This window comes from Oryx dammah, unplaced genomic scaffold, assembly GCF_014754425.2.
Source record: "Oryx dammah isolate SB20612 unplaced genomic scaffold, SCBI_Odam_1.1 HiC_scaffold_13, whole genome shotgun sequence".
Lineage (NCBI taxonomy): Eukaryota > Metazoa > Chordata > Mammalia > Artiodactyla > Bovidae > Oryx > Oryx dammah.
The window spans coordinates 15602438-15625944 of NW_024070197.1; the positions used below are offsets into that span (position 1 = coordinate 15602438).

The 23507-nt window shown below is 54.1% G+C and overlaps 1 protein-coding gene across 7 annotated transcripts in view; it reads left to right on the forward strand.

Annotated features, from left to right (window-relative positions):
* AKT2 (AKT serine/threonine kinase 2) overlaps positions 1-23507 on the forward strand; it is a 47778-nt gene that overhangs the window by 18271 nt on the left and 6000 nt on the right. For 6 of the 7 annotated variants that reach the window (XM_040252724.1, XM_040252727.1, XM_040252725.1 and 3 more), the window contains 7 exons: positions 1732-1861; positions 9767-9895; positions 11263-11374; positions 19776-19929; positions 20393-20524; positions 21940-22005; positions 23227-23295. In XM_040252724.1, the coding sequence (XP_040108658.1) occupies positions 1816-1861; positions 9767-9895; positions 11263-11374; positions 19776-19929; positions 20393-20524; positions 21940-22005; positions 23227-23295 (708 nt within the window). In that variant the 5' untranslated portion in view covers positions 1732-1815. Of the gene's footprint in view, positions 1-951; positions 1061-1731; positions 1862-9766; positions 9896-11262; positions 11375-19775; positions 19930-20392; positions 20525-21939; positions 22006-23226; positions 23296-23507 lie in introns of those variants that run through there. The other variant, XM_040252728.1, reaches the window with a different exon arrangement.

Consider the following 23507-nt stretch of genomic DNA (forward strand, 5'->3'; position numbering starts at 1 on the left):
AAGAGTTGTGAGTAGAGAGGGACACAGTCAGATCCAGGTGGAGTATAGGGGTGGGCAGTGGAGGCTGGGAACCCAGGGAGAAAGCCTGGGTGGGAGGGGAGGTGGGGCAGGAGAGGTGATCTGGAAGCCGGTGGATGGGTGGTGGGGACCGCGAGGCTGAGCCAGGGTGGCGGGCAGCAGAGGCCAGGGCCTGAAGGCCCTGGAATCCCAATCTGGGGGGCCTGGGTCTTTCCCGAGGCCTGTGGGAAAGCACAGGTCAGATTTGAGGGTCCTCAGGCTGCTGAATGGGAAACAGATTGGAGGATGGGAGGCCCAGAAGGAGGTGGGGTGAGTCCTCATGGGAGGGGATGGTGCTGGACCTGAGCCACCTGGTCAGGAGGCTGGGGTGGAGACCCTGGTCACATTAGGATCAAAGCACAGACTGGGGGACATTTCGGAGTGAGGGTCCGGTGGTCCTGGGTGTGTTCAGTCCGTGGGCGTGAGCCCCTGGGGTGCCGCCGTACTTGCCAGGGGAGGGAGCCCCTTCTGGGTCCTGTCTTTGCAGCCCCGAGTCCAGGACATGGTTCCTCACCCGCTGTTTACTTCCCTGTCACTGTCCATCTTGTCTTCCTCTGGCTTCCTCCCGCTCACCTCCCTTCCCTCTGCCCGGGGCCTGGGCAGCCTGCCACCGTCACATGCCAGGCAGTAGTGTGTCCGGCCCACTAGCTCCCCTGGGGCACGAGAGAAAGCTGATGCCCGTGGTGTCCCCAGGGCCAGCTGCCGCTTCTCTGGGGGCCACCGTAGCTCCTGACCTGCTGTCCGCAAATAACCCCAGGCCAGGAAAGGCGAAAGGCGCCTTGGGCTCCATGGCCCCCGGCCAGGCCTGTGGCTCCAGGTAGGGGCCCAGCTGGTGGCTGCCTCCCCCGCTTCTCCCCTCCGCCCCGGGAACCTGAGACGAAGCAGCGGCCTCGGCGTCCGTCAGTCTGTCGGCTGCCGGTCCGTGAGGACAGAAGCAGAGGTCTCGGGGAAAGACCAGGGCCTTGTTTCAAGCCCCCAGGACTTTCTCCCAGGCCCCAGATAAGTGTGTACGCAGTTGGTTCCTTTCTTGTTGAAGATCCGGAGCACTGAGACCTTCCTTTCCTTTGTCAGCTGGTGGGGACCAGGAGGCTGAGGGAGTGACATGAGGTGGCCTGGTGCTGGGTAGAGGGGTGGTACTCGGTTTGCTAAAGGTGGCAGGTTGGTAGCACCTAGTTTGGAAATGAGAGTGTGAGCGTGTGTGTGTGTGTGTGTGTGTGTTTGGGGGTGGCAGGCAGATCCTGGTGGCTTTGAGCACGCCCTCAGGTGCCCGGGGCTGTCTGATTCATCCCAGGTGACCTCAGCGCTGGGCCTGGAGTGACGCAGGGGCGGAGCCTCCCACCCAGTCAGGAGTGGCAGTGGTGGGGCTGCCCTGCTGAGCAAGGGGTCCTGAGTACGGGGCGAGGGCACAGCCAGGGCCCCCTGCTCCTTCCAGAGGAGGGCTCTGAGGGCAAGGTCGTGTCCTTTCCTCCCCAAGACTGGGTCCCTGGGGACCCGACTGCCTCTCACTGGCCCCCTCCACCAGCCTGGGCCCCAAGTGCTGGTCTCTCCCCACCCTCCCTGGCTCTACCCTCGCAGAGCTGCCAGAGGGGCTTCAGGTGGGGTGTCTTGAGGGGAGGGGTCGCCACCAAACCCCCCTGCCTCTCCTGACGGGTGGGCTCCTCTCTTGTCTTGCAGACTGTGCTCTGTCCAGCGCTCCTCCCGCATGTCCTGCTGCCCCAAGCTGTCCCGAGCGAGGTGACAGCGCGTCACGCTGCCACCATGAACGAGGTGTCTGTCATCAAAGAAGGCTGGCTCCATAAGCGCGGTAAGGGGCTACGTTTACTCACAGGATTGCACGTCTCCCCCTTTTGCCCCAGCTCTCCTGGCAGCTGTGCCCTGAGAGGCAGAGGTACAGGGTCTTTACCACCTGAGGAGCCAGCATTCCGAGCCCTGCCTGCCCGCCTCCGCCAGTGGCTTCTTTCCAGCCCACGTCATGGACTCTTTGAAAGTAGTCTGGACGGAGGAGCTGTGGCTGCGCCTGGGCCTGAGTCTCCAGGCCTTGCTGACCCCCTGCATGAACCCCCAGGCCAGGCCTCAAAACTCTGCCTCTGCATAAGTGTTCCTGCTCATGGTCCCATTTCATAGATAAAGAAACTGAGGCCTAGAGTGGGTAAGTCACTTAGCTAAAGTAATACAGAGAGGCAATATCCAGCATTTACTCATCCAGCAAACACTCATAGAGTGCATAGTGTGCCAGGCTGGCCATCCCAGGCTCTGGGGGCGCTGTGGTGTCCTCTTAGAGTCTGCGATCCACTGAGGGGCGGGGGACAAACAGTAAACTGATGGACACGATGTCAGGTGACGATAAGTGCCACCGTGAAGAGCAGGCGCTCTGAGGGGAACGCTGGAGAAAGGAGGGTTCATGCAGTGGCTCTGAGGAGGGACTAGTATATGGAGGCCAGAAGCAGGTGAGGGAGCAAGCTGCACAGATAGCCAGCCAGGGGGTCCCAGGGAGTGGGTCAGCGAGGAATGGGGGCCGTGGGCCAGGAAATAGAGTGGGCCAGGGTGGCCAGAGCAGAGCGAGCGAGCGAGCGCGTGAGCCGCAGGAGGCGGGCAGAGCCGTGACACAGCACCAGACCACTGGCGCCTGATGCTGTGGCGGGGCTGGAACTCGTCTGGCATTCGGAAGCCCAGGATGTTGCGAGCGAGCTCGGGACCAGGTCTGGTTGTGCTGGTGGGCATCTAAGAGATGAAGTCACTTACAGGGGAGACACAGAGAGACTCGACCCTGGGACCCCAGGCCTCTGCCCCAGCACTGCCTCACTGAACAGGCTCACTGCTGTTTGAGGCAGCGGGGAAGAAGCATGTGCCGAGAGCCAGCTTGTCCAGGCACCCAGGAGTGAAGGAGACCGGCTGTCCTAGCTTCCGCGGACCTTCCCCTGCAGAGTGGGGCACCCGGCCTGGGGGGGCCACCACTTTGCACGCTCTCATTCACTCGGCAGACATGCATCAAGTAGCTGCCGTGTTTTAGGCACATTCTGGGCACTGGGGATACGGCAGTGAACCAGACGGGCCCACAGTTGCCATCCTGTGGGGATGTCATACATTAAGTGGGCGAGACCAGGGCACCTGAGTAGAGGAGTGGGTCCAGCGGGGCTGGTGCTGTGGAGAGAAGCCCAACAGTGTGAGGAGGGGGTGAGGGAGCTCTCAGAGAGGGGCTGGCCAGGAGGGCCTCACTGAGAAGGGGAGGTTTGCATAAAGATCCGAAGGAGGCAAGGGAGTGAGCCCCACAGTCAACGGGGGCATGGGTGAAGGGGACCGAGTTCACGGAGGGGGTGGGCTGGGCATGCTTGAGGTGGGCCGGGAAGCTGGTGGGCTAGCCCTGCCGAAACTGGAGAAGTGCCTGCGCACTCTGCACGGTGCCCAGCCCGCCCACCTGGAGCAGTGCCGAGGGTCCCCCACCGCAACCTTACCCCCCACCCCCACCCCGGAATGAGCAGGAGAGGAGCCTTCCCCATCCCCTTCCCAGGCAGGGTGGCATCCAGGGCCTCTTGGCCTACCTGCCTGGATTGGGCCCTGAGTTTGGGGCTGTTGATGGAGGTCTCTGCACCTTGGCAGGTGTCAAAGTTGTAACCCCAGCTCTGCCACTTCCTCTCAGTGTGACTGTGTCATCTCTCTGAGCCTTGGTTTCCCCTCTGTAAAATGGGTCAACAGCCCAGGCCTCTGGGAGTGTCAGCTTCATGAGAGCAGGGGTTTTATCTGGCTTGTTCACTGGGATAGTGCCAGTGCCCTAGAAAAGTGCTTGGCGTGCAGTAGGCACTTAATAACTGTTGGATGGATGCTTGGGATCGTGCGTGTGGATGGTATGAGTATAATAGGGTGTGCCAGGTCTCAGGCTCCTGAGTTTTCTGAGGCCCATGGCTCTCTAGGCTGGGGTGGGGCCTTCTCCGGAGGTGGCTAGAGAACTATGGCTGGGCAGTGGCTCCCGAGGCTGCTGGTGGCATTGAGTGAATCTCAGCCCCTCCCAGGCCTTCAGTGTCTCCGTTCGTCTACGGGGGCCCAGACAAGCTGCTGAGATGACCTTCTGTCTCGGCTTTGTACCGTACCCACACACACTCGTGCAGCCTCTCCTGGGTCTCCCAGTGCCTGTCGCTCCGAGCAGCAGCCAGAAGCGGTGGGCAGGGCAAGGTAGGCCCTGCCACCGTTCAGACACGTGCGCCACCCCGCCCTACTCCTGGTGGTTGAAATAACAGCAGCCCAGCTTACTGTGTGCCCACTTGGTGCCGGGCCTGGGGCTGTGTTCGCAGGAGGCCCAGTTTTGTTGAGTTTCTGTTACTGCCCCGTGAGGTGGGCACCGTCTTGCAGACCGGAAGCTTCAGCTCAGCAGGAAGGCTGAGTTGCCTGGGGCTTCAGCAGTGGGTGGCAGCACCAGGGTTCAGGCTCCAAGTCCTGAGCCGGTGCCTGGCTCACATGCTGCCTCTGGCTCGGCAAGGCCCACTCAAGGATCGGGTCCTTCATGCCATGTTCAGGTCCCCTTTCTGACACAGCCTCAGCACACTGCCAGGCCCCACCGGGCCAGGCCACGTCTGCCAGTTTACAGGTAGACACTGTCGATGACTATGGGCAGAGCGAACCCAGGTTCTAGTCCCAGCTCTCCCAGTTAACAGCCATGAGCCTCAGGCAAGTACTGGAACCTCTTTGTGCCTCAGTTTCCCTATCTGTAAAATGGGATTGTTGTGAGAATGTTTTCCCTTCCAGTTTTTTTGTAGCTTGTTACCGACATATAAAACCCCACAGGTAAGTGCCCAGATCATAAACTCACTCCAAAACCTGTGTCCAGGTCAGGAATTAGAGTAAGTCAATCCCCAGAAGGCTGTCTGCCTCTTGCAAGCAGTAACCACTCTCCTAACCTCCAATATCATGGGTGAATGTGTCTCGTTTTGTTTTTGTTTCTCACATTGAGGTAAAATTTACACAACACAGAATTAAGTGTTTTAAAGTGGACAATTCAGTGGCCTTGAGTACTTTCACATTGTTGCATAACCACTAGCTCTGTCTGGCTCCAGAACATCTTCATTTGCCTGAAAGGCTGCCCTCCGCACCGTGAATAGTCAGCTCAGTCTCCCTCCTCCCAGCCCCCGGCAGCTGCCAGCTTGTTGTTTGTCTTTATGGATGTACTTACTTTGGACATTTTATATACATGAATCATACAATATGTGGCTACTGAAGTCTGGTTTCTTTCACTGAGCATAACGTTTTTAAGGTTCATCTACGCTGTAGCGTGTATCAGACAGCACTTCATTCCTTTTTATAGACAAACAATGTTCCATTGTATCAAGATATCACATTTTCTTTATCCGTATGTCCGTTGATGGACATCTGAGTTATTCCTACCTTTTGGCTGTTGTGAATAGTGCTGCTATAAATACTTGTATACAAGTGTTTGAGTGCTTGTTTTCAGTTTTGGGGGGTACACACCCAGGAGTGGAATTGCTGGGGCACACGTATCAATTGTTGTTTAGTCACTCGGTCGTGTCCGACTCTGACCCCGTGGACTGTAGCCCACCAGTCTCCACTGTCCATGGGAGTCGCCAGGCAAGAATCCTGGAGTGTTGCCGTCTCCTTCTTCAGGGGGTCTTCCAGCTCAGGGATTGAACCCGTGTCTTCTGCACTGGCAGGTGGGTTCTTTACCACTGAGCTGCCAGGGAAGCCCCAGTAGGCATCTATGAGTATATATTGCTTATAATCAAATGTATTCTGTGTAGTTAGATAATATAGAAAAAAATATGTAATATCTGGATGGCACCTTCTGTGCACGTGACCCACACTGTATTCTGTCTGGCTCTCAGGGGGAGCGCCCAGGTTGCACAGGGCTGTGCCATTTTACGTTCCCACCAGCAGTGGCTCCAGATCCTCACCCACACCTGCTAGTTTTCTTTGAGTTTTTGTTTGTTTTTAATGAAAGCCATCCTGGTGGGTGTTAAGTGGTGTTTCAGCATGGTTTTGATTGACATTTCCCTAGTGACTGATGGTGTTAAGCGTCTTTTTATATGTTTGCTGGTCCTTGTTTGTTTTGGAGAAACACCTTTGTAGTCCTTCATGTATAGTGTTCAGACACTGCATGCTCAGTTGTGTCTGACTCCTTGTGATCCCTTGGACTGTAGCCCCCCAGGCTTCTCTGTCCATGGGATTGTCCAGGGAAGAATACTGGAGTGGGTTGCCATTTCCTCCTCCAAGGAATCTTCCCAACCCAGGATGGAGCCCATATCTCCTGTATCTTCTACGTTGGCAGGCGGATTCTTAACCACTGAGCCACCTGGGAAGTCCTTCACCCATTTTTTAAATTGTTTTTTTTTTTTTTTTTTCGGTTGTTGCTGAGTTGTAAAGTTCATTATGTATTCTGGATACTAGACTCTTATGAGACATGTGATATGCACATGCTTTCATCCATTCTATTGGTTGGTTGTCTTTTTATTTTTGTGATAACATATTTTGCACAAAATTTTTTATTTCAATGAGTCCACTTTATTTTTTTTTTCTTTGTTGTCATATCTAAGAATCTGTTGCCAAGTTCAGGGTTACAGAGATTGACCTGTGTATTCTTCTCACAGTTTTTATAGCTTTAGCTCTTATTTTTAGGTAGATGCACTTGGAGTTAATTTTTTAAACATGGTGTAGAGCTCCATCTCTGTTCTTTTGCATGTGGGTATCCAGTTGTCCAAGCACCATTTGTTGCAGAGACTGGTCTTCCCCAGTGGAATGGTCTTGGTACTGTTGTTGAAAATTAGTTGCCCATAGTTGTGTAGATTTATTTTTTGACTCTCAGTTCTACTCTTTTGGTCTGTATGGCTATCCTGTACCACACTGATTTGATTATTGTAGCTTTGTAGTAAGTTTTGAAATCAGGAAGTATGAGTCCTTTCCCTTTGTTCTTTTTCAGCATTGCTTTGGCTGTTTGGAACTCCTTGCCACATGAATTTGAATTCTGTGTAAATTTGAGGGTTGGTTCTTCCTCAACAGCAAAAAAGGGCTATTGGAATTTTGATAGGGAATGTTAAATCTGTATGTAAATGGCTTTGGGTAGTATTGCAGTCTTAATGTCAAGTCTCAATACTTGACACAGGATCCTTGCATTTTTTTTAAGTCTTTAGTTTCTTTCAGCAGTTTTTTTTTTTTTTTTTTTAATAATTTTTGTTTATTTACTTCTGGCTGTGCTGGGCCTACGTTGCAGTGAGCAGGGGCTACTCTAGTTGTGGTACACAGGCTTTTTAATTGCAGTGGTTTCTCTTGTTGCAGAGCACAGGCTCTAGGGCACACAGGCTTCGGTAGTTGTGGAACATGGACTCAATAGTTTTGGCTCCTGGGCTCTGGAGCACAGGCTCAATAGTTGTGGAGCACCGGCTTAGTTGCTCTGAGGCATTTGGGTCTTGCTGGACGAGGGATTGAACTTGGGTCTCCTGCATTGGCAGGCAGATTCTTTACTGGTGAGCCAGCAGGGAAGCCCCTGTTTTGTAGTTTTTAATGTATGAGTCTTTGCCTAGTTGTGTTGTTGTAAATGGATTTGTTTTCTTTAATTTCTTTTTTGGATTATTCATTGCTAGTATGTAGAAACAGTTTGTTTTTGTGTGTTGATCTTGCTGAATTTGTTAGCTCTGGTAATTAATTGTTTTGTGGATTTTTGTGCTTTTCTGTATATAGGATCCTGTTATCTGCAAATAAAGGTAGTTTTACTTACTCCTTTTCAAATTGGATACTTTCTGTCTTTTTCTCTGGCTAGAACTTACACTACAGTGTTTCGGAGCAGTGGTGAGAGTGGAAATCTTTGTCTTGCTCCTGATCTTAGCCAAGGGGAAGCGTTTGTTCTTTCATCCCTGAGTGTGATGTTGACGTGTGGGTTTTTCATAGATGTCCTCTTGTGAAGGAGAGTCCCCCTTCTCTTCTTAGCTTACTGAGTATTTTTATCATGAAAGAGTGCTGGATTTTGTCATACGCTTTTTCTGTGTCAATCTAGATGACCTTGTGTTTTTTTCTCCCCACTTCATTCTTCTGAGGCATACGATGCTGGAGGGTTGTATTCATAGTTTTGAACTACCCTTGCAGTCCTGGGATAAAGCCCACTGGGTCGTGGTATATGGTCCTTTCATGGTGCTGTCAGATTTGTGGTTTTGCTAGTTTTTGAACTTTACATACATCGAATCATTTAGTATTGACATTCGAAAGAATTCAACAAGTTAAAGCCTCTAAGAAACTTCGGATGGTGCCTGGCAGGCATGTGGTACCCTATAGTATTATCTAATCATCACCGTTGCTTACTGGGTGTCCTCCTCATGAGAGTAAACAAAGACTTAGAAAGCACACCTTGGCTTCTGGTGGCGACTTAGGGAGCCCACCCTCCACCCCAGTTACGTTGTGCACTTCGCTTGACCGGTGGGCTGATGATGAAGAGCTTTCGTTGATTTATTGGTGTGCTGGTCCCTGGCGAGGCTGGGCGCTTTGTGTTTGCTTTGTATTTGCCATCTCTCTCTCTCTCTCTTTTTTTAAAGCAGCTTGAGACACAGTTCACATACCATGTAGTTCAGCCACTTGGGGCCTTGAGTGTGTTTAGAGCTGTGCCTCCATCACCACAGTCAACTTCGGAACATTCTCACTACCCTAAAAAGGGACCCTCCAGTCCCCGCCCAGACTCGCCCCCTCCTCAGCCCTAGGCCCAATAATCAAGTTTTCATCTTGAGAAGTTTCCCTGTTCTGGACATTTTATATAGATAAAATCATAGAATTTGTGGTCCTTTGTGACAAGCTTTTTTCAGTTAGCATTGTAATGGTTCATCCACCTTGTAGTGTGTAAGTTATGGTTCATCCACCTTGTAGCGTGTATTAATACTTCACGTATCAATACTTTTTTGGGCCGCATTGCATTGCATATTGGATTTTAGTTCCCTGACAAGGGGTCGAACCCTCACCCTCTGCATTGGAAGTGCAGAGCCCTAACCACTGGACCGGCAGGGAATTCCCAATACTTCGTTTCTTTTAATGACCAAGTAATACTAATATTCCATCATGCGATATGCCACATTTCGTTTATCCGTCTGTTAGTGGCCGCACTTTGGAGTTTCTCCTCTTTACTATTAAGAGTAATGTTGCTATGGGTACTTATATATATATAAGTTTTTGTGTGGATATGTGTTTCACCGTTTCATTTTAGTCCTTAGCCACCCCTCTGAGGAGTGTGGTGTGTCCATGCGTAGGTACGCCTGGTGCTTAGATACTCGTGGTCAGAACAAGTGGAGGGAGTCGAGGAGCACATGGAGGGGACAGCAGCAATAATACCGGCCTGGCACAGTGTTTTGACATTCGATCCCCGCGCACAGCTGTAGAGTGAATACCCGCCCATGGGATTTGGCCCTCCAGGGCCACAGGGCATGTATGTTAGAGGCCTGGGCCTCCCCTGGGACTGGGCCATGCGCTGGCGAAGAGGGCTCACTGCTGGCCACACTGTGAGGCAGCTGGTGCCCCGGGGCGGCGCGGCGCCTTCCTGCCAGGCGTGACCTCTGGATCACTGGGCCCAGCCCAGCGCCCAGCCTGCGTCAACTGGGGCCGCCTGGAGGGTTTCTCTGGGAGAAGCACAATCCTCACCCTCTTGTCCATCTTCCTCTCAGTGTGGGGCCCCTTGCCAGGCACTGCCCTGGGGCTGGCTGCCCTGACCTCTCTCCCTCCTGCCCTGCCTGTTCAGGTGAATATATCAAGACCTGGCGGCCCCGGTACTTCCTGCTGAAGAGCGACGGCTCCTTCATTGGCTATAAGGAGCGGCCTGAGGCCCCCGACCAGACCCTGCCCCCCTTAAACAACTTCTCTGTCGCAGGTGCGTCTTGGGGGCACATGGGGCGTGTTCGTTCTGGACTGTAGGCCTGTCTGGGGTCTGTTTGCCTACCTTTCCTGCTCCACCTCTCTTTCCTGGGCCTGGGGGCTGTGTTGATCGCCAGTGGAGAGCTGGAGGAAGAAAGGAGCCGGGGCACTTCCCAGCCTTCTGGCCCCTCTGTGGCACCTGAGGCGGAGCCTTCTAGCCGGAAGCTGACCAGTGGAAGCCTGGCCCGTGCAGAGCCCCTGCCTGGGCCTCAGAACCTGCCCCCCCCCCCCGCCACCACCTTCCTTCCCTGCTGACCCGATGAGTCACCACGTTCTTGTCACACCCCCTAAGAACGTTTCAAAGTCACTCATCTCTACTGCCACTAGGTAGCCCAGACACGGTCCTCACCCCACCAACTCTCTTCTCTAGCCTCGTCCCCAGCCTTGCCTCTCGAGCAGCCCACCTGCCCTTTCTGGAATCTGGCCCTACTCCCCTCTCCATCCTGCCTAAAGCCCTGCCTTGGTGGCTTTCCCGTGTGCTGGTGACCCTGACACGGCCGTCGCTGGCCCCGGCTGCCCTCCCGAACTCCCCGCCTGGCCTGAGCTGCTTTTCTGCACGTCTCCTTGAGTATTCCCGCCATGAGATCCCCTCCGTGAGCCACACCATCCTTTGAGTCCCCTCTCCCTCCCCGAACCTCCCCCCAACCCCGCCCCGGCTCCTCCGGGAGGGCCTTACTGCCTCTCACCCTCAGGCCAGGGCAGCAGCGACCCAGATGCTTCTATGCACCCCACTGTGGCCCTGTGGTCTGCCTGTCTTCCCTCCCTTCCCCTCCTCTGGATGACCCCATGCCCTCCCTGGGCTTCCAGCCTCCCCTCTCTCTCCTCTGCCCAACAACCAGAGGGGACTCTTTAAGTCTGTTCTTGGCTCTTCCTGCTCCCTCAGGACACAGTCCAGGTTCGTCGCCATGCCCCCGAGCCCTGCAGGCTGGTCCCCGCTCACCTCTCCAGCGTGTCTCTCCCTTCTCTCCTCCTCACACGGAATTTGCTCTTCCCTAAGTACACCAGGCCCTCTCTCACCTCTAGGCTTCTGTGCCCAATGCCTTCTTCTGCCTTCGGAGCTCAGTACAGGGATGCCCTTCCTCTGGGAAAGCCTTCGGAGCCCCTGGACGGGGTTGGCTGCCTCTTTGGATGCCCCTCCACCCCCCATCACAGCCCGGATCGCTGAGCCATCGCTGTTGGGTGGGCTGTCCCCCTTACACACACACACACTGGACCTGTAGGGACAGGCTGTCTTGGTCAATAGTATCACGGGACTGGCACACGGGGGGTGACTTGGGGAACGCGGGCTGCCGCTCGCACTCTGCTCACATCCCTCTTCTGCAGAATGCCAGCTGATGAAGACTGAGAGACCTCGGCCCAATACCTTTGTCATTCGCTGTCTGCAGTGGACCACAGTGATCGAGAGGACCTTCCATGTCGACTCCCCGGACGAGAGGCAAGTCGGGGCCTCAATGTGGCCGCCCTTTAGGAGGGGCCAGGCTCAGTTTGAGGCGAGGGGTGCAGAGGGACAGATTCCCCTGAGCCCCTCCCTAGGAGTTTCCCATCTCAGCTCTTGTGCAAGCTAAGAGGAGCAGGGGTTCTCCCCATTCTGTGTCCTCAGATGGGAGGGTGTGCTGGAATCACGACAGTTTGTTAGCAGTGAGGCGCTCTGGGCCTCTGCTTATCCAGAGACCCGCAAAGGGTCAGGGAGCTTCCTTTTTAATGAGCATCTCCATTGATATAGAGGCAGGTGGTCCAGAGATTCCATTTTTTAAAAGATCATCTTATTAATCAGAAGAGATAGCAGTTTCACCTAGTTCACAAATGCAAAACAGCATGAGGAGGTGTGTAGCGAAAGCTTCATTCTCACTTCAGCCCTGCACGCCATATCCCCCACCGCCAGGCTGACTGCTGCTGTTGCGTGTCCTGCAGGAGCTGCTTCTCAATGAGTGTGGACAAGCTCCTTCAGACATCACTTCTGTGCCCTGCTCCTCTTGTTCTTTCTTTTTATATAAAAGGTGGCACCGTGCCCAAACTGTTGTTTTATTTAATGTGTCTTGGGGACTCTCTCTGCTTGTGTGTATATATAGAGATGCTGTGCTGCATTTTTCTTTTCAACAGGTGCACATCTGTGTCCCTGAGTTTAGCAGTTCTTTATTAATGGTGATTGGGGTTATTTCAACCTTTTGGGCTTATTAGAAGCAGTGCCACAATCTACGAGCCATGCCACCCTGAACACGCCTGATCTCGTCTAATTCAGAAGCTAAGCAGGGTTGGGCCTGGTTAGTACTTGGATGGGAGAAGCAATGCCACAGGAAAACAATGTGTGGTTACCTTGTTTGACATACTTGCAGGTGAATCTGTAAGGTGGATTCTTAGATGTGGAATTGCTGGGTCACAGGGAACATGCATTGGTAATTGTTATGACCAATTCTGTTGGTATTAGGCGTAATAGAATTCTAATTCTAAGAGGGTTATGCCCGTGTCTGAGGGTTCTCACAGCCTGTGTTTTCAAACATTCAACTTTGCACCGAACGTTTGGTGAGTGTGTGTCCTTATGTGTCCTGTGGTTAAGGGCCATGTGAGTTTCTGTTTCTGAATTGTCTGTTTATGTCCTTTGTCTGGTTTTCTTTGGGGTACTTGGTCTTTTGCTTATTTATTTCTGAAAGCTCTTTATATATTAGAGAGCTTAGCCCTTTGTAACGAGTGGCAAATATTTTCCCCTCATGTTGTTGGCCTTCACTTTTGATTTTTTTTTTCCTTTTTTTTTTTTTTGGCTGTGCTTTGTGGCATGTGGGATCTTCATTCCCTGACCAGGGTTCAAACCTGTGTGGCCTTCATTTCGAGAAACATTTTTTTTAGCTTGTCTTTGGGGTGCGCATTCAGCTGATCCTCTGGAGTACCCTAAATCAGTGCTGTCCAAGAGAAGCTTCTGCCGTGGTAGAAATGCAGTGTCCAGCAGGGTAGCCACTAGTCACGTGTGCCACTGAGCCACTGCCTAGTAGCCACTGAGCACGTGAAACGTGGCTCATGAAGCTGAGAAACGGAATTTTGTATTTTATTTAACTAATTCGAATTTAAATAGCCACCTAGGGCTAGTGGCTGCCCTTGTGGACAGTGCATTTCTAGAGTGAAAAGACATGCTACTATAATCTAAACTGTGTCATTGCAAAACTTCCCAAGGTTGAAAATATACTTGCCCCACTATGGGGAACAGAATGGTCATCTCAGGCCCCCTGAGATATTACTCAGATGAAAACTGGGCACAGGAAACACGGCCTGCCAATAAAAAGCCAACTGGGATCAAAAGGTGCATAGGGTCTAGGCGTTGGGCTGAGTTTTGAGGAATGGGGGAGGAGTCAGCCGCCGAGATAGGAAGAAGAAGGTGGCTTTGGGAAGAGAGACCAGCCTATGAAAAAGCCTGGATGCGAGGCAGCTTGTCATCCCAGGGACTGCAGAGGGTTCTGCATGACTAAAGAATCAAGAGCTAAGGGTCTTGGAAGAGGGGAAGCGGAGGCCTTGAAGCTGGCGAGCTCAGCTGGCGCCTGGGCTCCAGATGGAGGTCCCCACAGGGCTTGGCAAGCAGTGAATCAGTTGGGGTTTGTCACAGGGTTGCCGAAATATTCAGGGGGATGATAAACAGGAAGCCCTGGACTCAGCAGTACCTGGCACACACTTTGCAAGCCTGGAGCAGCCTTGGGGAGCCGGCAGAGTTTTAGTAGCAAGAGGCCTGCTCTAGTTTCCATTTTCATAATGCCATGCTCTTTGGCGTGGGGAAGAGTCCCTTTACTGAGACCGTAGGGACTGGAGAGCCCCCACTTTCCTCCTTTTCTTAGTACCTGCTGCTGCCACTGGAGAGGAATCTGATGGGATTGCTCTGAGACCAGACCCCAGATTCCTGACCTTAACCCTAGGGAAGGCACGAGTCCGAAACCCAGGAGAGGGAGGCTGCTCTGCTCGTGACTGTCCTCGCTGCCCTGCCAGGCCTGAGCCTGGGGAGCGAGGGTGGGGCGGGGGCCGACGGGGCCACTCCGGTGACCGGTCGCTGCTGCAGCAGCCTGCTGGCTTCCTCCCTCAGTGGGCTCTCCCCAGGGCACCTGGAGCAATTCCCCTACTCCCTGCCATGACTTGTTGTTTCAGGCGGACGAACAGTTTACCACTGTCGTAAATGAACAGCTAGATACCCTGCACTTAGGTTCAGCAGTTGAGCATGTGCCGTGTTGGCCTCATCTGGCTGTATTTTGTACTGAATCTTGAACTTCTGTTCATACTTTGTGAGACTTTCCTCCTTAATACATCAGCAGGCATCTCCTAAGAATAAGGAGCTGCTTCTACAGAATCTTGGTGCCCTTATCACACCAGAGATGATTATTTGTAATATTAATACTTTACTAACATCCTTCCCAGATCTGAGCCATAGTTAAATTTACCCGGTTGTCCTCAAAATGTTGTTTTTCAGACCAGGATTTGATAAACCAAGGTACATGCTGTCTGTGTCCTGTTTTAGTTTAACCTTTGTGTCTCTTCCCCCGCCACAACCCTGATTTTTTTTTCTTTTTTGACAAGCCAGACTGGTTGTCTTGCAGGATGCCCTATACCCTGGATGTGTCGTATTATTGTCTTTTGGCACTGTTTTCTTTGTTCTTCTGTGCCTGTATTTCCTGTAAACTGGAAATTAGGTCTGAATTAAGGTTGGCAAACTGTGGCCCAGCCTCCTAGTTTTATAAATAAAGTTTTATTGGACCACCACGCCTATTCACTTACCAATTATCTGTGACTGCTCTTTGCTGTCCTGTGGCAGAATTGAGCAGTGACCGAGTTGTAACAGAGACTGTGTGACCTGCAAGGCCTAAACTATTTACTCCTCGGCTCTTTCCAGGAGAAGTTGGCAGACCCCTGGTCTTGGCAGGAATGTTTAACAGGGCATCACATTAGTGTGATCTTTTTTAATGGAAATCTTACCGTGCAGTTTCTGTTTGGAATTCTGAGGCTCTTAGTCTCACTTGGACTAAACTCCAAAGTTGATGCCCTGTTCTATAAAGACCTGCATGATCTGGCCTCAGAGTACTTTCCTGCCACCAGTTCCCTCACTTTAGCCACCGTGGCCTCCATGCTCTTCCTTAAACATGCCAGGCACACTTCCTACCTCAGGACCTTTGCACTTGCTATTTCCTTTGCTTGGAATCCTCTTCCCCCAGATGTCATTATATTTCTGCTTTTAACTTTGTGGAGTCTCTGCTCAGATGCCACCTTCTTGGAGGGTCCTGCCTTCCTTCCACGACTGTTACCCTTAGCCTGCTTTATTTGTCCTCATAGCATCTGTCCTACCTGGTGTGACATTTTCTGTTTGTTTATTTGTGCCAGGAACAAAACTAGGTGTTCAGTAAATATTTGTCAAATGAATAAAAGAACAGTTAGGACTAATGCTCTGTTGAGCCAGACCCTGTTCTAAGGTCTTCACATGTATCAATTCACTTATCCTCACTACACTTCTAGGCAGGAGTTCCTCACCTGCTTAACAGACATAATGATGGTGAGACCGAAGCCTAGAGAGGTACAGAATAAAAAAAGAAGATGATCTGAAGGGCCTGTGTTTTCCCTGCCAAGCAGGGCTGGGCGCAAATCAGCCAGGGCAGCCCATCTGAGAGTGTCTGAGCAGAGGGGGGACCCCAGATGCCTCCAGCTGTGAACGCCCCTCTGATTCTGAGGGGGACCCTGGTTAGGGGAGAGGGCCCCATGTGGCGTCAAGACCAGCAGTCAGTTGTTCTTCCCGAGGCTGTGACGAGGACAGCCCTGTCACCTCCAGGCCACTGGCCTTCCCGCCAGGGTGCAGTTCATTCTGCACAGCTGGGTGGGCCCAGGATCTGGAGTCAGACCAGTCGCTGTGCCGCTCTCACGGTGGGGCTCAGCGGTTGTGAGGAACCAGGAGGATGTGGAAGCGTCTTGGCTCGGGGGCCCCGGAGACTCACGCCACCTTTTCTCACCTTGGAGTCGTCTGCCACCATCTCCTCTTGCCGTGGGACTAGTCTTGTGCTTCCTCTTGAGACTCTCAGCCTGTACTCCACACAGCAGCTGTTGACTTAGAGCAAAAAAGTCAGGCCCCGTCAGCCCCGATAGGCCCTTCCAGGACTTCTGTGATGTGAAGGATCCAGATTTCACTCCTTCATGCCATGGCCTCCCTCCTGCTCTCATCCCTTCCATTCCTCTCTGTTGGCTCCAGCCAGGCTGGCACCTGCTTGGCCTTCCACAGACACCCCAGGCTCCCTGCTCAGGGCCTTCGCCATGCTGGGGGCTCTGCCTGGATTCTTTTCCCTCCTGGCACTTCACAGGGCTACCTCCTCCCCTCTGTTTCACTTATTTCACAGCCAAGTGCCCGTTCTTGGCCCTGGGGAGCCCCATGTTCCGGGGAGGTCCTCCAGGTCCTGACTTACATGCCACCTCCTTGGAGAGGCCTTCCCAGACTACTCTCTGAGCAGGGTCTTCCTCTCTGGCCCCTGCCTTGGAGCCTTGACACAGGTGTCTTGCATGTTAGGCCTGAAGCTCCAATGGGGCTGGTTCCCTGCTGCACCCCCAGCTCCCGGAAGGTCTGGCACACAGAAGCCACTCAGGAGGGACTGGCTGGGTGACTCCTTACAACCCTTTGAGGTGTTTGCTCTCTCCTGAGCACTTGATGTTGGTGTCTCATTCCTTCCTTGGACAGCCCTTGGAACGTCAGGTGGCCTGCCTGTGGTTGCCTCAGGAAGGGGCAGAGCCCGGAGTCCCTGCAGGCCTTCCAGCTTCCGAGTCTGTACTCTCAGCCGTGGTGTTGGGCCCAGGGAACGTGGAGGGCAGACGGAGGTCCTAGAAGTGAGGCCGCCCAGCGTTCCATGGCCATTTGGCAGTGGGGTGAGGTCAGGCCCAGCTCCCCCTGCCTGACGCCGCCCTGCAGAGCCTGGCTGGGTTTGTGACCCTGGGCCTCTGCTTGCTGATTGCCACTGGGTAACTGTCAGCCCCTCTGTGCCTCGGTCTCCTTGTTTGTAAGAAGTGAATAATAGTACCTTCTTCAGAGGTATGCAGGGAGGACTCAAAGAGTTACTTCACATGAAGCATTTCAGCAGCTCTGGGAGCAAGCAAGTGGAGGGCCCTTGTGTTGTTTAGTGAGGGAGGTCCTCTCAGAAGTTGGGCTAGAAACACGGCGGGGTCAGGGCTCCTGAGAGGCAGCTTGCCTTTGCCACGCCCTTGGGCTCTGTGGCTGCAGCGTGGTGTCCCTGAGCCCACTCGTGAGCGCCCCCAGCGACATTGCCCTGGGCTGGAGGGCCTGGAGGAGTGCCGAGTGTGGGTCTCAGCGCCATGGCCCCTGACTGTGGAATGCCCACAGGAGACCCCACCTCCGTGCGCCTCCCTACTTCCCCTACCTCTGTTCCCATCGGGAGCATGGCTGCTCCCTCTGCAGCCCTCTTAAGGAGCATGGTGGTGTGTCTGGAACCATTATTTTCCTCAGCGTTTCCCTGGGAGCTTTCCTTTGAGGGGGTGGAAGGCCCATCAGCCGTAGCCTGGGGAGGAAGCTCCCCTCTGCCCCAGACACCATGTTGCAAACCCTTGAGGAGTATCCTGGACAGAGGCCCTTGCCTTTTCTCTGAAATTCTGAGTGCCGCAACCTTGCCACCTCGGTCCAGTTGGAACCAGATCCGGGGCGTGTCAGGCGGCAGAGAGTCACCCCCGACTGGCCTCCGTGTGCACCCCCGTTGGTTCCGGCTCCAGGTGGGATGGGTCTAGGCCCCTCCAGTGGAATCTTTAGCCCCTTCCTTGAGGCGAGAACTTTCTCTGGGTGCAGATTTTGTACATGGCAGCTCCCCAGCGTCTCAGTGCTGCCTGGGTACTGAGGAGGGGGCGAGCGGTGGGGAGGGGCTCGCCCAGTGCCAGAGCTGCTGTCTGAGCCCCAGCTCTGCTGTCCCCTGGTTCTGGTGCCCTCCTTTAGTGAGGAGGCTCCATCTCTTGTCCATTCAGACTCCTGAGGATGGACCGTCTCTTCCTCCCTTACAGACAGACGATAGTACACGCACGTCTTGGCCTGCAAATTGCTTTCCCATGTGGCAGTCCCTCACGGCCTCTACATGTGAGGTATATGCCTTTTTTTTAGTATATTCAAACTATTTTAGGAGATGGGTGATTTTTTTTTTTTTTTTCTCAATCCATGGCCATATACCCAAAGTCAGCATTTTCAGATTTTTAAGAGGACAGTTCTGATCGGATAGAGCATGTCGCTGGGTATGCTCCCCTCCCCCCCAGTTTTTGGAAACAGGAATATTAATGTAGGGCCAGGGATTTGTCCCATTACTTGTTCCAAGGAGGGCTTGGGTGAAACCTGTTGAGAAATGCCAGCCTAAGGTATTGGGTCGGGAAGGGGAGAGGCTCGCGCCGCTTGGCCTGGGTGTGCAGCAGGCTTAGGGCCACCCAGGGCTTTGGCTGCCTTGCTCAGCCGTTCCTCACATGTCTCCCGAGTACCCGCCAGGGCCCGGGTCACAACCAGCCCCAAATCCCCGCCCTCGTGGGGCGGACACGCATGCCGTCCGGGGCCCCCAGACTCTGCTCGGGCTTGAGGAGGGCCCCTTTGCCAGCCCCTGATAATCGTGCTCCCAGAACTTTCGCGACTGTCTTAGGAAGCAAGGTCTTCCTGAGTGATAGAGGCAGAGCTTCTAGGTGTGAAGTGGGATCCTGGGACTTGGGTGCTGCTTTTGCTCAGCAAACTGTGGAGCTCAGCCAGAGCTGGTCACATGGCTTTTATTGACATGATCAAAATCCGTAGGGGGCTCAAATGTTGGGCTAAACCCTTAAAACTGTGTGGTGGGTCCAAACTAGAGGGACGAAACTAGTGGGTCTGAACAATTGAGTGTCATTCAACCTCATCCTTTTCTGTTTTTGGTGTGTGGTCTTTTTCACTCGGGCTTCCCAGGTGGCCCAGTGGTAACGAATCTGCCTGCCAGTGCAGGAGACGCGGGAGACGGGGGTTCACTCCCTGCGTCGGGAAGATCCCCTGGAGGAGGAGATGGCAACCCACTCTAGCATTCTTGCCTGGAGAATCCCATGGACAGAGTAGTCTTGGTGGGCTACAGTCCATGGGATCACAAACAGTCAGACACGACTGAGCACAGCAGACATTTTTTAACTTATTTCTCCTAGGTGTATTTTTCCCCTCTCTACAGACCAGTCTGTTGCGAGTATCAAAAGAAAATTCTTTCCCAGCAAGTTTAAATCATGAGTGACAGAACTAGCTTATTGTTCTTAAACCTGCCTCCCTTCTGCTGGGACCTGCTTCCCTGTTTGCCAGAGTCCCCCTCCCCCCGCCGCCCCTCCCCCCAGTCCCAGCAGGATGGCCCCTGAGCTGCCCACCCCCAGACAGGCACTTCCAAGGGGTCCTGTTGGTCAGCTCTTGCCTTGTAAGATCTCCACCTTCTTTGGCGAATGAACGCTTCCTTCTGTTCTTGGTTTTCTTTTACAAAACACTGGTCACTTGTATGCATGAGCTCGTCATTTGTGCCCAGGGCCTCGGAGGAGCACTGTCTCCCTTGTTCAAGGCTCAGGAAGGCAGCTTATTTTCCAGAGCCTGTGAGGAAAGGTGGTCTCTCCTCTAGTCATGTAATTGCTCCTTGATTTCAAGTGGCCCTCGGGTCAGGCTCTTGCTGGATACACAGATAGTCTCTGTTCTTATTCTAGTCTCGCCCTCCCTGACCTGCCACAGCCAGAAGCTCCCCTCGGTCAGGCATATCTGCCCATAATGCTGGAAGGTGTTTAGTTCTTGGCTCGTGGGGCTCAGCCCCTCCTGCCCTGAGGCCCAGGCGCCCCAGGACTCATGGTTCCCCTGACGCATCCTCACACAGGGAAGAGTGGATGCGGGCCATCCAGATGGTTGCCAACAGCCTCAAGCAGCGGGGCCCAGGGGAGGACCCCATGGACTACAAGTGTGGCTCCCCCAGTGACTGTTCCGCAGCCGAGGAGATGGAGGTGGCAGTTAGCAAGGCGCGGGCCAAGGTGGTAAGTGCCGGAGTGGGGAGGAGAGGGCCTGCCAGTCTGTGAGCACCGCTCTCGCTCTCAGCCCTGCCCCGCTGGAATTCCACACCGAGAGCGCAGGGCCCCGGCCAGGACAGCTCCTGACTGCCTTGTGGGTGTGGTGATTTCAGGCGGTAGATGGCGCAGTACTGCCCTGGGCCCACGGGATGCGGGACAGCCTCATCCTGAGTGGTGGTGAAGACCCCTGTGCCCCCACCTCAGAGCCCTAGCCCAGCCCCCCAGGGCCCCGTGCCTGGGAAAGCCGATGGTGGGAGAGCCTCAGTCTGAAGGCCACTTCAGAACAAACAGTTGCTGCCTGGGGCCTCCCTGCTCCTGCCTGGGCATTTTGGCAACAGTGTCCTTTGAATTTTCTCTTCTCTTTGTTAAAATTTCTTCCCATGGGCCACATGCCAAGCTCTGACTGCCTGACTCTCCCCATCCCGGGCAGACCATGAATGACTTCGACTATCTCAAACTCCTGGGCAAGGGCACCTTTGGCAAGGTCATCCTGGTGCGGGAGAAGGCCACTGGCCGCTACTATGCCATGAAGATCCTGCGGAAGGAGGTGATCATCGCTAAGGTAGGCCCCCCCGGGCTGCTGTGGGCCAGCCACCGTGGGCCCAGCCCGGAGCGTGCCTGTGGTCGGGAGCACGCCCCAGGCGGGACACCTCCTGTGTCTCTTGCCGTGTCCCCCCACCCCTAGACCCACTGCTTAGCCCTGTGGGGCCCTGCCTGCTGAGTCCCCACTCTGGACACCAGGGAGGAAGGAGAAAAGAGTCTGACAGGGGCCTCACCCAGCAGGGCCTGGGGGGCCCACTAGGGCGGTAGCTTGGCTCAGGGTGTCTCAGGAGGAGGCTGGGCTGGAAATGGAATTCTGTTCCTTTTCTCTTACTTAAAGTTTTTAAACTAGGAAATTCTTAAAATACGTTAAAACTTTTAAAGAAAAATACAGTGGATTGCCCCATCCAGTCGCCTAGCTTCAGCGGTGCCGTTTGGCTGGTCTTATGTCCTTAGCACTGCACTCATCTCTTTCTGTTCTGGAGCACCTTAGAGCGCGTTCTAGGCACCAGAGATTCCCAGCCATCCATGCTTAGCTGTGTATCTTTAACAGGTGATGATCTTAAAGACTGTGGTCATGTCCAACAAAAATTAACAAGGCCCAGATGTCATTGGTGCAGGGCAGGGCTTCTCAGCCTCAGCTGTGACATTTGAGACCAGACCGTTCTCTGCCAGGGGGGCTGTGATGTGCCCCTGCATCCCTGGCCCCTACCAGGGCAGCCCTCCACCCCTGAGCTGTGAGTCAGAAACGTCTTAGACATTGTTACCGGTGTTATCACAGCATCCCTGGAGACAGACTTGCCCTATGGAGGGAGAGCAGGTGTCTGGGCACCGCAGCTCTCTAGGTACACTCAGATACCAAATCCGAGCCCGTTAGAGTCCGGGGGGCCCCTGTGACACTGCTGCTGGGCCTGCACCCCGAGTTTCTGATTCATGGGTCCAAGGAGCGGCCTGATAATTTGTGTTTTCCCAAATTCCCAGGCGACACTGATGCTGCCAGCATAGAGACCACACACCGGGAATCATTGCTCACAGCCTAGAGTCCTGACTAGGTCTGGGTCCTTCAAGAATGTGTATAGGGTCGCCGCCATTCATAGGAACACCACGGCCTGTGGCGTCACCTCAGGGCCCTCAATGTCTGCTCCCCCTCCTGCAGAGTCAGACTTGTCCCGTGGGTGCAGGTGGTGACAGCGGGGTCCTCCCTTGTCAGAAGTCTCCATCAGCTTTTCACTGGGTGGTTTTGACCACGAGTCACTGCGTGGCCTTGTCTGGCCCGGTATTTGATTAGGGCTTGTGAAGGATCATTCACGTTCTCTGTGTTGGTTAGGAACTCAGAGGAGTTCACCAGCCCGCTCCTCCTCCATCTTCTCAGGCTGGAGAGGGGTGTGAGGCTGGCGTGGTGCTGCCCTCCAGCCCCTCACCTGCCTCTGTCTGCAGGATGAAGTCGCCCACACGGTCACCGAGAGCCGCGTTCTGCAGAACACCAGGCACCCATTCCTCACCGTGAGTAGCGCTCTGCCGAGAGCAGGGTGCGCATGTGGGGCCCGCAGGCCGCCCTTAGGACAGAGCTCGGAGGAGGCCACGCCCTGGCTCTGTGGAGCGTGGGTTGGTGTTGGCTTGGTGGTGGGGGTGCCGCTGTATGGGCTCCCCAGGTGGCCTGGACTGAGATGCCAGGGTGGCAGCTTCTCTATAGATGGTGGCTTCGTGTCAACCCCTCGGCCGTCTGGTGATACCAGATTATGAAATGGCCCCAGGAGAGCATGGCTTCTCTCTGTACTGGTTAGAGGTGCTTAGTCCAGCGGGCTGACTTTTAGGACGTAATCCTAGAAGCAGATGCACCATTACTGTCCACCTAGGCTGAGCAGATAGACGCCTCTTGGGCAGCAGTCTCCATCGAGGCTGGCAGACGTCAGTTGGATGGACTAGGTGGAAAGTGGTTTAAGGGTCCTTTCTGTAGCTCACTCGCTGTTCAGGTGTCCTGCTGAACCAAAGCACTTGTTTAAATGAGACCTTACGAGGTTCTTCAGTGTAGCAGACAGGCAGCAGTGGAGTTGCTTGAGCAGGGGTCACCTAAGGGTCCTCTGAGGAACTCTGTCGGGCTCCTTAGAGCACAGTTTGAGAACTACTTGTTTGTTGGAGAATCACTTGTCCAGGCTATCTGGGGAGCTGGCTCCCAAGCCACTGCCAACCCCCAGCCAGCAAACCTCGCGTGTGTGTGTAAGTTTAACATTCCTCTGTCCATGGGATTCTCCAGGCAAGAATACTGGAGTAGGTTGCCATTCTCTTCTCCAGGGGATCTTCCCCACGCAGGGATTGAACCTGGGTCTCCTACGTTGCAGGCAGATTCTTTACTGCTGACCCACTGGGGAAGCCCCGAAATTTAACACACTGGACTGAAAAATGGGAGGCAGAGAGGCGTGAGGCAGCCATGGTTGCTCAGAACATAGTCTGTGCCCTGGCTGTGTTTCCTGGAGGCTTAATTAGAGGCGGAGGACAGGGTCGTTGAGCCCTGTAACCCCTTCCCTGCTTTCAGAGCCAGGAGCTCACTCACTCCCCACAAAAGGTGAAGATGCGATTTGAACCCTAGTCAGGTTATTCTCATGGCCCTGGCCGGGGCTGCGGGGGAGAGAGCGAGGAGGGAGTCAGCAGCGCCTGTGTCTGCTGGGACCCAGCAGAGAGCCCGCCGTCTTCCCACCTCCCATGCCGCCACCTTCTTTCCCACAGGCGCTGAAGTACGCCTTCCAGACACACGACCGCCTGTGCTTCGTGATGGAGTACGCCAACGGTGGCGAGGTCTGCCCCCAACCCCCGGCCTGCCCTTCTGAATCCTTCTGTTCCTGGGTGTGGGGGGCAGAGGGAGACTTACTGGAGTGTCTTTTTCCTTTCGCTCCCTCCCCCTGAGGCAGGTGGGGAGACAGGCTCAGAGACGTTAAGTGGCTCGTCCGAGTTCACACGTTTAGTGAGTTGAGGGGTGGGATACAGACTGAGGTCGAGGGCTGTGGGGT